Source organism: Rhinoraja longicauda, chromosome 2 (genome assembly GCF_053455715.1).
Source record: "Rhinoraja longicauda isolate Sanriku21f chromosome 2, sRhiLon1.1, whole genome shotgun sequence".
Taxonomy (NCBI): domain Eukaryota; kingdom Metazoa; phylum Chordata; class Chondrichthyes; order Rajiformes; family Arhynchobatidae; genus Rhinoraja; species Rhinoraja longicauda.
In genome coordinates, this window is record NC_135954.1 from 110,575,255 (window position 1) to 110,587,956 (window position 12,702).

Below are 12,702 nucleotides of genomic sequence, written 5' to 3' on the forward strand. Positions count from 1 at the left end.
CGGTTTAAACCAGCATCTGCAGTTCCTTCCTACACACCATCCTGGAATCTGGCTCGGCCACAGTAACACCTTTCTCGTGTCCCTGACTAACGAGTTCTTTTTTTCTCACTTACACTTTGATCCTCATTAATTCTCACTTACACTTTGATCCTCCCTACTGCTTAACGGGTGCTGTGCTATGAACTGTTATGGAGGGCAATAAGTAATAGGACGGGGCTTCATGTTTCACATGGCAGCTGGAACTCTCCACGTCATAACTACTGATTGTGAAACTCAACATCTCACATGTGAATATATACAAGACTTAACACTGATTTAGAGTCTAACCGATAATCCACTATTCGACCAATCAGCTAGACTGATGTTGTCTCCTGGCTCAGCAGGTGCTGATTCAGACAAACCCTTTTGTTTACTAGTGCCCTGGTTCTTACACCACCTTCACTCAATTTATCTGTTTAAACTCACCGAGTCCTTGCTTTGTGCACTCGCTTTAAACTAACTGCGTTCACTAGAAATGTTACTGTCCCACCGTGCAACATCTATATCATTGGCACTAATTAGATTAGCAACCAGTAGTCCACAAACTCCACTGATCTGGCACAGCCAATATCCCCATAATGCCAGACTAACAGAGTTTTGCTGTACAAGCATGGCTTCAATGCCATCTATAAATTCAAGGACACCACTGTTGTCGGCCAAATCACAGGTGGTGATGACGCAATGTCCAGTGGAGATAGAAAACCTGCATGAGTGGTGTCACAACAATCCCACGCTCAACACCAACAACAAACTAATTAATGACTTCAGAAAGGGGAAGTCGGGAGACCACACGCCAGTTTCATTGTTGGATCGGAGGCGGAGAGATAGCAACTTTAAAATCCTAGATGTTCACATCTCGGATAACTGCCCTGGGCACAGCACATACATGTGATCATGAAGATGCCATGCCAGAGCCTCTATTTTCTTAGCACTTTATCAAGATCTGGCATTTCACTGAATACACTTAAACTTCGAGAGATGCACTTAGAAAGTATCCTGACTGGTAGCATCGTTGCCTGGTACATAATTCCAATGCATTAGAATGCAAGAAGCTCTGAGAGTGGTGGACACAGCCCTATCCACCATTAAAAGCTGCCTCAAGGAGGTGGCGTCTATCATCAAGGAACCCCAATAGCTGGGCCGTGCTACTCTTCTCACTACTATGGTCAGGCAGGAGCTGCCGAAGCCTGAAGTCATATCTCACCATGGTCAGGAACAGTAATTTCCCCACATCCGCCAGGTTCTTGAACACAATCTGCACAACCCTAATCCTACCTCGGACAACTTCTTCCACCACCATAAAGTTATATTTTAATAGTTTATTTTTGCAGTCTTTTTAACCGTCTTTATGAAGAATTTATTGTAATTTATGCATGATTTACATTTTTGTGCATTGTCTGTATCTATGTACCTGTGATGCTTCTGTAAGGTTTTCATTGTACCTCTACATCACTGTACTTGAGCATATTGCAATAAACTCAATTTGATTATAACGTGCATTTCGCTCAAACATTTGTTGTGCTTTATTGCCAGGAATGCACAATAATGCAAAAAATAAATCAGAATCAGTTGATGGTAAATGGCTTTTTAATGTTGTGTTACAAATGCCACACGTACCTTCCCAAACAACTTTGCATTTTGATTTTGCAACAGGGAACAATATTCCTTTTCCCACCAAGTTGTAAGTTTCTGATTTTACCCAAGGATAGCATGTTCTATGTTATCAAATGAAAGAAGTGAGTATACTTGATAGTGTGAGCTCTACAAGGGTTTCTACACTTATTTCCACTGTACTGCTTTTCTTGATTCCATTCAATCATGGCTGATTTATTTCTCCCACCTCACCCCATTCGCCTGCCTTCTCCCCATAACTCCTGACACCCTGATAAGGATGGACAAACTTGGATTGTTTTCTATAGAGCTTCGGAGGTGGAGGAGAGACCTGATAAAAGTGTATTAAAATTATGAGAGGCATGGGCAGAGAGGACAGTTAGAACCTTTTTCCCCACATGGTGGAAATGCCAATGACTAGAGGACACAGCTTTAAGGCAAGGGGAAAGGTTTAGAGACGTATAGGGCAAGTTTTTTTATTTATGAACACAGAGGGTGGCAAGTGCCTGGAATGCACAGCCAGGAGTAGCGGTGGAAGCAGATACGAGAGTAGCGTTCGAGAGACTTTTAGACAGGCACATAGATTTGCTGGGAATGGGGCGATATGTATCACATGCAGGCAGAGTAGATCAGTGTATCTTGGCATCATGTTCAGCCCTGACATCATGGGCTGATACGACTGTTCTTGTCCTGTACTGTTTATGAGACCCAGAGCAATGAGAAGTACTTGCTCCCTCTGATATGGACTCCGTACATGGGCAGCAGGAGAATGGTCCTGAATCCTGGTTTTAAAGTAATTCGAACATACATCTCACACTATCAGCTTTCCTAATGACTCAAAACAAGTTGATACCTCACTGGTGTATTTCAAGCCATAATAGTTTAGTGCAGCATAGTGCACCATCAATCATTGGTGGTCAAAGATGCTTATTTTAAACCTCAAATCAAAATGTCATGGAGAGTGACTGCCCTCTATTAAGTGTTACAGGATTGCAGCATTACAGTTACAGCGAAATTGTCTAAAAAAAAGTGCAAGATCGGCAGTGAGATAGGTTGGGAGATCGGAGTGACACTCTTGCTTATGAGAGGCCCATTCAGCAGTGGGATAAGAACAGGGAAGAAGCTGTTCCTGAATCTGGAGGTACGTGCTTTCAAGTTTTTGTATCTTCTGTCCGATGGGAAAGGGAAGAGGAAAATACCGGGTGAAAAAGCTCCTAGATTACGTTGGTAGCTTTAATGACGCAGCATGAAGTGTTTATTGACATTGGTGGCTGAAGGATAGACAGTGTGGTGGACTGAGTTACATCCACAAATCATAGGCATAGACTCAAACACACAAAAACAAATGTAATAATTATATATAATTTACACTTAAAATTTCTAAAAGGGAGACTAGGTAAAAAGACATTAGTGCAAAACACAATTAGAAATTCATGGTAATGCAAGTGGTGGCCTGTAGTTTTCATTTGTCGAGGAAGCGTTGGGAATGTGCAGGTTGATTAAAGAATCTGAGGTTACCAGAAAACTAGCTGCTCCTGAACCAGGTGGCGTAGTTGAGGTTTCTGTACTTTCTGCCTGATGGTAGCAGTGAGAATAGGGCATGGTGGGGATCCTTGCCGATCGACGATACCTTCTTGAGGCAGCGGTGGTAGGGAAGGCCATGTCAGTGATGGACTGGGCCGGGTCCACCACTTTCTGCAGCCTCTTGTGCAGCTATGTTGGAATTGTCCTATCAGGCCATGATACAACCAGTCAGGTTGTTTTCTGCAGTCTGAAGAAGGGTCTCGACCCGAAACATCACACATTTCTTCTTTCCAGAGATGCTGCCTGTCCCACTGAGTTACTCCAGCATTTTGTGTCTATCTGATTTAATCCAGCATTTGCAGTTCTTTCCGACACATGTTTGCTGCAGTACCTCTGCAAAGGTTTATTAGAGCATTCAGATACATACCAAAACTTGTTAAACCTCAAAGTAGAGACACTGACGCGCTTTCGTCATGATTATGTCTACACGTGGGGCCCTGGATTGATCAACCGAGACGTAATGACCCAGGAATTAAGATGCTCACGTTTTCCATCAACACACCAATGAAAACAGACATGGAATCATGGAATCAAGAGTAATACAGCGTGGAAACAGGCCAATCGGCCCAACTTGTCCACACCGACCATAATGTCCATCTACACAAGTCTCACCTGCCTGCGTTTGGCCCATATCCTTCTACAACTGTCCTATCCATTTGCCTGTCTACAATACAATATCCTTTATTGTCATTGTACAAGTACAACGAGATTTTGATTGTCGCTTCCATATCGATGCTGTCAAGTCAAATATTAAATAAATCACGGCGAACATGTAAACAACAAGGGAGGGGGGAAAGGAAAAACCTGTGGTTCTCGATATCTGGTCATCTGACTTACTCTGTCTGAAGCAGTCAGTTAATTGCTTGATCTTGTTGATGTTGAGGGCAAGATTGTTGCGGCATTACTCAACTAGATGTTCATTCTCTCTCTCTCTCTCTCTCTCCTGCATGCAGACTCATCACCACTGCCGATTTAGCAAATCATAATGGTGGTGTTATCAAATTTATAGAGGGCATTGGTGGTGTGGTTAGCCACACAGCCTTGAGTCGCACTAGTGTCGATGGTCGGTGAGGAGAAGTCACCGATCCACATTGACTGAGGTCTGCTGGTCAAGAATCCAGTAATAAAGGGAGATGCAGAGCTTGGGGATCAGTTTGGAGGGGATAATAGTGTTGAATGCCAAACTGTAGTTATTGAGCAACACCCTGACATGTGTGCTCCTGTTATCCAGATTCCAGAGCAAAGTGGAGAGCCAGTGAAATAGCATCTGCAGTTCACCGGTTGTGACTAATGCCAAATTGAAGCAATCAAGGTCATTTCCGAGACAAGAGTTGATGTCATGACCAGTCTCTTGAAGCACTTCATTATAGAAACATAGAAAATAGGTGCGGGAGTAGGCCATTCGGCCCTTCGACCCAGCACCACCATTCAATATGATCATGGCTGGTTATCCAAAATCAGAACCCTGTTCCAGCTTTTTCCCCACAACCCTTGATCCCCTTAACCCTAAGAGCTAAATCTAACTCTCTCTTGAAAACATCCAGTGAATTGGCCTCCACTGCCTTCTGTGGCAGAGAATTCCACAAATTCACAACTCTCTGGGTAAAAAGGTTTTTCCTCATCTCAATCCTAAATGGCCAACCCCTTACTCTTAAACTGTGACCCCTGGTTCTGGACTCCTCCAACATCAGAAACATTTTTCCGCATCTACCCTGTCCAATCCTCTAAGAATTTTATATACTTCTATAAGATCCCCTCACATCCTTCTAAATTCCAGCAAATACAAGCCCAGTCAACCCATTCTTTCGTCATATGTCTGTCCCACCATCCCGGAAATTCATCCCTGGTGAACCTGCACTCCCTCAATAGCAATAATGTCCTTCCTCAAATTAGGAGACCAAAATTGCACACAATACTCACCAGGGCCCTGTACAACTGCATTAGGACCTTCTTGCTCCTAAATTCAAATCCTCTCGCAATGAAAGCGAACATGCCATTAGCTTTCTTCATTGCCTCCTGTTACTTTCAGTGGTTCCTGTAACTATTGCATGGTTACTTTCAGTGACTGGTGTAGAAACACACCCAGGTCTTGTTGCACCTCCCCTTCTTCTAATCTGACACCATTCAGATAATAATCTGCCTTCCTGTTCTTGCCACCAGTGGATAACCTCATTTATCCACATTATACTGTATCTGCCATGCTTCTGCCCACCAGGCAAGTGAGTGAGGTAAATAAAAAAGAAAGAGGAAAAGAGCCGAGCGCTTGCACGAGGCGTACAACGGGGGTCAAAAAATTGGAACATTTTTTGAAAATTTACACACAAAATTACCCGTTTTAAGCCTCTTTTAGTGCATTTCAAAGTAAAAACAGACATTACAAAATAATGTGAATACGTCACTGTACACTAATAACATTTTGATCAAAAAGGTAGTAATTGGCTTTTCTGCTGTTTTATATTTTAACCCTGTCTTAATTAATTTAGTTATATAATCGTGCACATACATTTAATATTTACTCATTACAGTTCCACCACTGATTTTCTGGCACTCGTGGTTCCAGAGCTTTGCTGGTTTATCCAGCAGGCCAAGGAAGTCGGCAATGGGGATAGATGTGCTGGCTCCAGCTGGGCTGGAGTTCCAGAGCCCCGGCCGCAGGTTGCAAATTCAACCCACCGATCGGCCGTGGAAGTCCCGATGAGGTCGAGATTGGCTGCCTTGCCCAGCCTAAGTGCCACATTTTCAGGAAGACTTCCTGGGCGCGCAGGGGGGATTCTCACGGAACCCCTGGCGACCTCTAGCGGAACCCTAGTGTTCATAACAAGTCTATATATCGTTTTACTTTCTTTCTTTTTTTCGATCCGATTTCTCTGTTTATTTGGCAGTGAAAAACGCGGAAATCATGCAAAAGGCGCGGAAAATGGATTTTAAAAACGTGGAAATTCGTGGAAAATTCATATTCCTAGTCCACCCACCCAACCTATCCAAGACACCCGGCAGCCTCATATCATCCTCCTCGCAGCTCACACTGCCACCCAGCTCACACGGCCACCCAGCTATGTGTCATCCACAAACTTAGAGATATTACATTTAATTGCCTCGTCTAAATTGTTAATATATATTGTAAAAATATATATTATTTTTACAATATATATCAGGCCCCAGCACTGAGCCTTGCAGCACCCCACTAATTACTGCCTGCCATTCTGAAAAGAACCCGTTAATTCCTACTCTTTGCTTCCTGTCTGCCAACCAGTTTATCCATGCCAATACCCCACCCCCAATACCATGTGCTCTAACTTTGCACACTAATCTCTTGTGTGGAACCTTGTCAAAGGCTTTTTGAAAGTCCAGATGCACCACATCGGCTGGCTCCCCCTTATCTATTATGGGGGATGTAAGTATTACCAGCTGGTAGTCATGAAAGGGTGGCAGTTTGGGGCAGCGACATGTAGGTGGGAACCTCAGACATCAGAAGTGAGGCACTGACTATTCCATCAAACTGGTCTGCAAAGTCTTTAGTACTTGGCCTGGTATACCGTAAGGGCCCGATGCTTTATGTAGATTTATCCTCTTGAAGGATGATTTGAGATCAAACTGAAGACTGAGTTCGCAGGATCGTTAGAGACTAATATCAAAGTGACTGTGTGCTATGGGGGCTCGTGTAGATGCGTCATTGAACTCCATTTCAAAGCGTACATGAAAGGCATTGAGCTCATCCGGAAGTGATGGCAGTTTCTGGTTACCCGGTTTCGCCTTGCAGGCGACGATAGTTGAGGGGCATCCATCTGTGACTTTAGCTTAGCTCCAAATTGTCTTATCATGCATTTGGTGGCCTTCAGGAAGTCATACCTGGCCAGCCTTAAAAGGTGGCTGACCATAATTTCATACAGCTGCATCATTATTTCTCACATGAGCCACCTACTGATGAAGGCAAGTACGCTGCACACCATCCTGACCACCCTATCTACTTGTGTTGTGACTTCCAGGGAGCTATCAACTTGTACCCCAAGAACACCTCCACACTTCAATGTTTAGCTACTTACTGCTTCATGTTTATCAGCTTGGTGTCCAAATTTTCCTGCTTCCCTTTCATGATTTGGACATCACTTAGGATTTTAGTGACATCATCTGAACGGACTTTCAGCTCTTCAGGCTTGACAGTTGATATCTGCAAGTTTTAAAACAATGTTCCATTAATAGAAGACACTGTCAACCCATGAAACCAATCCAAGGAACACTCACACAGTCACTTTCCACATTATTCAAACACAGGAGGGGGGGAAAAAATACCATCAGCCATGTTGATGGGCAACTGGACACATTGTAAAGCCCCTGGCCTGGAGTGGTCAGTATTGACCAGAGATGAAGAAATCATGCAAGTGTTTAAAAAAACAGAGCATTCTCTTCAGAGAATTATCAGGCTGAAAAATCTAAATGTTATTCTTTGACATAATAAATTTGGGCTGCAGAAAAACTAATATCAACAATGAGACAAGGTCACAAACCAGGGTTACAATTTGCTCCAAACCAGGATTCCCTCCCTGCACCAAACCCTAAGATTTCCAGTTTCTTGGTTCCCAAGAACCCGCCCAGAGTTGGGTCCTTCCTCTAAATAAATGCATTTTTTCGCCCAGGATAAAACTTGAGAGATCAATAATTAAGCGTGAGATTCTACCAAAGATATGCAAATTCACCTAGTAGAAAAGTTCTCTGGAGTTAGAGACTCAAGATGGAATCAATTATAACAGCCACGGTAAGTAAAACCCATTCCCATTCAAGAAATTAAAACACAAGCTCAAATTTTGTCAGAATTTGCCCTTAGAAAATGAATCATCAGCATAAAATAAACATATGGAGCAATGGGTGACCTGGTGGGATTTGGATACATACAGTGAAGTTCAGATTTAGAGATTCATAGCAGCCAGTTCTCCTGTTTGCTTGGAAAGTTAAAAATATTTTTTTATTCACAAAATGCTGGAGTAACTCAGCAGGTCAGGCAGCATCTCGGGAGAGAAGGAATGGGTGACGTTTCGGGTCGAGACCCTTCTTCAGACTGATGTCGGGGGTGGGACAAAGGAAGGATATAGGTGGAGACAGGAAGATAGAGGGAGATCTGGGAAGGAGGAGGGGAAGGGAGGGACAGAGGAGCTATCTGAAGTTGGAGAAGTCGACGTTCATACCACCGGGCCGCAAACTGCCCAGGCGAAATATGAGGTGCTGCTCCTCCAATTTCCGGCGGGCCTCACTATGGCACTGGAGGAGGCCCATGACAGAAAGGTCAGACTGGGAATGGGAGGGGGAGTGAAAGTGCTGGGCCACCGGGAGATCAGTTGCGTTAATGCGGACCGAGCGCAGGTGTTCAGCGAAGCGATCGCCGAGCCTGCGCTTGGTTTCGCCGATATAAATAAGTTGACATCTAGAGCAGCGGATGCAATAGATGAGGTTGGAGGAGGTGCAGGTGAACCTCTGTCTCACCTGGAAAGACTGTTTGGGTCCTTTGATGGAGTTGAGGGGGGAGGTAAAGGGACAGGTGTTACATCTCGTGCGGTTGCAAGGGAAAGTGCCCGGGGTTAGGGTGGTTTGGGTAGGAAGGGACGAGTGGACCAGGGAGTTGCGGAGGGAACGGTCTCTGCGGAACGCAGAGAGGGGAGGGGATGGGAAGATATGGCCAGTGGTGGGGTCCTGTTGTAGGTGACGGAAATGTTGGTGGATGATATGTTGGATCCGCTGGCTGGTGGGGTGGAAGGTGAGAACGAGGGGGATCCTGTCCTTGTTGCGAGTGGGGGGAGGGGGAGCAAGAGCGGAGCTGCGGGATGTAGAAGAGACCCTAGTGAGAGCCTCATCTATAATGGAGGAGGGGAAGCCCCGTTTTCTGAAAAACGAGGACATCTCGGAAGCCCTAGTCTGAAACACCTCATCCCGGGCGCAGATGCGGCGTAGACGGAGGAATTGGGAGTAGGGGATAGACTTTTTGCAGGGGACCGGGTGGGAAGAAGTGTAGTCCAGATAGCTGTGCGAGTCGGTGGGCTTGTAGTAAAGTTAAAAATATTGTTGGATTGCCCTAACAACCCCAAGAAAGGTGAAAGTTCTATAAAACTATGGGGATTGATTTGTCTAGACTAAAAGCCAAGTACATGACTGAGGGATATGGCCAAAATGCAGGCAAGTGGGACTAGTAGAGATGGGGCATGCTGGTCGACGTAGGCCTGTTTCCATGCTGTTTAACTATGACTCTATAAGGTGTCTGCTTCCCAGTAAAGCCAGTCAACAGGCATCGAGTGTACGGAGCACAGACCCAAGAGTGCAAACACAGCAACAGCATTCCTCAATGCCTCTCAGGCACCATAGCTTGAATTTTAATCCATTCCAAAAATAATTTCCAATTGTGCAGAAGACTGCAGATCAGCAGCATCTCCAAAATACCACAAGAGTTGAAATTTTTCTCATCTGTATCCTTGAAATTCCTGAGATCTGCTTAGGGCAGTTACCTACAGGTTGAATAGACTGGTCCAGTTGATTAGTTCTGACCATCAACTGTGGGTATGAGTGGAAAGATCGGCAGCTAACCTGAGGGATCGGTAAGTGAATGATGTGCAATGTCACTTTCATTGTCACTTTCTCTTTCACATTACCAGTGAGAGGCATGCCTTGACATACTGAGACTGCAATCTGAAATTGTCTCCTAAATGGAAATCACATTGCAATTATTTTTTAATACAAAGACTCCCCTTAAAATCCAAGTTTTGGGACAGTTTTATTTGGCTATCTGAATATCTTCTCCTTTGACTCTGCTCGTTGTCACTGACAACTTGTGAACCTCATGTCATGCTGCACCAAAACAGGCACTTTGGCACAACATGTTCATGCCAAACAAGATGGCTAACTGAGCAGATCCCATTTTTCTGCATTTGCCCCACGTATCTCCGAACCTTTCCTATCCATGCACCTGTCCAAAAGTCTTTTAATGTTGTAATCGTACCCATCTCTCTCACTTCCACTGGCAGCTCATTCTATATACCCACCACCTTCTATTAAAAAACTTGCCCTTTGGATCCCCTTTAAATTAGGGCGGCACAGTGGTGGAGTTGCTGCCTTACAGGTGGAATGCAGCGCCGGAGACCCGGGTTCCATCCCGACTACGGGTGCTGTCTGTATGGTGTTTGTACGTTCTCCCCATGACCTGTGTGTGTTTTCTCAGAGATCTTTGGTTTATTCCCACACGCCAAAGACGTACAGGTATGTAGGTTAATTGACTTGGTAAATTTAAAAATTGTCCCTAGTGGGTATAGGATAGTGTTTATGTGCTTGTCGGTGCGGACTCGGTGGGCCGAAAGGGCCTCAAAACTAAACTAAATCTCTCCCATCAGCTTCCCCTCTGTGGGGAAGTTTGAGACTCCCCTACACTGGGAAGACGCCTGTGACAATGCATCCTATCCACATCCCTAAACCTCTGCACTTTGCCCTGAGCCATCGACCTAAGTGAAGTGCACTGTAAACGCAACCCTGTTATCATCAACAGAGCTGTTACTAAGATGGTTTATAGCTTCAAGTTCCTCAGTATTGAAATGACCAGCAATTTAACCTGGTCCATTCACACTGATGCAGTGATCAAGAAAGCATGTCAATCTATTTACTTTCTTGGGTGTCCGAGATGATTTGGCATGTCCACGAGGATTCTTTCAAATTTCTACAGATGCACTACAGAAAGTATTCTGATGGGATGCTGGTAACCGCTCTGCTCTTGATGAGCAGAACCTGTATAAAGTGGTGAACACAGCCCAGTCCATCACTGGCTCCTTGCTTCCTTCAATATTGTCCATCTTCAAGATGTATTACATTCGGGAAGGCTGGTAGTACCGACAAGGATGCTGGCCATTCCCTTTTCTCTCTTCTACCTTCTGGTGATACAGGAGTTTGAAAGTCCAGACTTAAGAACAGCTTGATCACTGCATTCTGAAACAATGTTTTTCACCCCCCCCCCCTTCCCGGAGATACTGGATACTCTTCCACTCTTATTTTGCTTGGCACTGCAAACTTTACACCATTCAGCTGTTGTGCACTAAATGGATTTACTGTTGTATTTATCATGTCTGTATTTGTACCGTTTATTCTGTGAGCTTCATGTGAACAGGGAATCTCATTGCACCCTGCTGTGTATGACAATAAACTAATCTGTGTTTGAGGTGAGGAGAACCAGTATTCCAGATCCTTTTGCATTTTCTATGACCTCATAGTACAGTGCCAAGCACATCCAAAGTTCCCCGTTTTGATATAGTACCACACTGAACGAGCTGGTTGATTGCTTCAAGTTCCTCAGCATCGAAATGACAGGCAATTTAACCTGGTCCATTGACACTGATGCGGTGATCAAGAAAGCATGTCATAGTATAGTACGGAGCAAGCCGCATGACCTAATTGGGTCATCAGAAGCAAATGCCCTTTCCCTACCTAATCCATGAAAGATTTTAAACTAGATATAAAATGGGGTGGGAGCTGCTTTACATCCTCGTCGTCCACCCTGGGCAGTCCTATAGAACTGGCAAAATTTGCAGCAAAGCGTCAACCACGGTACTCTGAAGCACCAATTGCCACTTTTGATTGTTGTAGTTGACATACAAAAGAAAGGTATAAAATAACACGAGCCATCTGCTGGAAAGCCTTGCATGTCCATGTGCTTCCGCCTCATGCAAATTGGCCGCATTAAGAGAATCACAGAAAATAAAATTGAAACAAATGCTGAACTTCCACATCTGTGAAAATGACATTGAATTCTTACTTTGTGGCAAAAACACAACCTAAAAATTCTTCCTCAAATAAGGGGTGCAAAACTTTACACAATATTCCAAATGCTGCCTGCCCAACGCCTTATAAAGCCTCAGCATTACATCCGTACTTTAATATTCTTGTCCTCTCGAAACAAGTCGTAACATTGCATTTGCCTTACTTAATATCAATTCAACTTGCAAAGTCACCTTTTGGGAATCCTCACGATAACCATCCCTCTCCAGAAACCTACCAATAGCCGAGCATAGCTTTTTACAAGCCATAGAATTATCCAGTTATAGTGGCTGGTGCAGTGAGCAGCAGGACTTGGTTTGGAAAGAAATATGGTGAATTTCTGTGGCTCTCGAGGGCAAGTCACAAAAGGCAAAGTTGAAACCCAACATTTCACAACAACAAGGTGTAAAACATAACAAAATTTAAATTGCACTTACATTTGTCACCTTTCTCTTGATATTTTCCAGCAAGTGTTCCTGTCCCCGAATGAAGTACACGTGTTGAAACTCCGTATCGTCCTTTTCTGGTTTCACAAGTCCACCTTGTTCAATGTTTACAACTTTACGGAAACCGTCTGCAGGTAATAATGGTTCAAGAGAAACATGATCACTAAAATGAATAGTCACTTGAACTTAAGTCACCCACTCATCCAGTCCTGGAATTAATCGGGTAATGTAACATGTTAACCAA

The 12,702-nt window shown here is 44.2% G+C and overlaps 1 protein-coding gene across 3 annotated transcripts in view; it reads right to left on the reverse strand.

The window, feature by feature from the left end:
• The window catches only part of hsf1 (heat shock transcription factor 1), an 83,217-nt gene that overhangs the window by 48,601 nt on the left and 21,914 nt on the right, over positions 1-12,702 (reverse strand). For all 3 annotated transcript variants that reach the window (XM_078429693.1, XM_078429702.1, XM_078429689.1), the window contains 2 exons: positions 12,450-12,586; positions 7,278-7,402 (listed from right to left, as the gene is read on the reverse strand). In XM_078429693.1, coding sequence (XP_078285819.1) covers positions 7,278-7,402; positions 12,450-12,586 — 262 coding nt within the window. The remainder of the gene's footprint in view (positions 1-7,277; positions 7,403-12,449; positions 12,587-12,702) is intronic.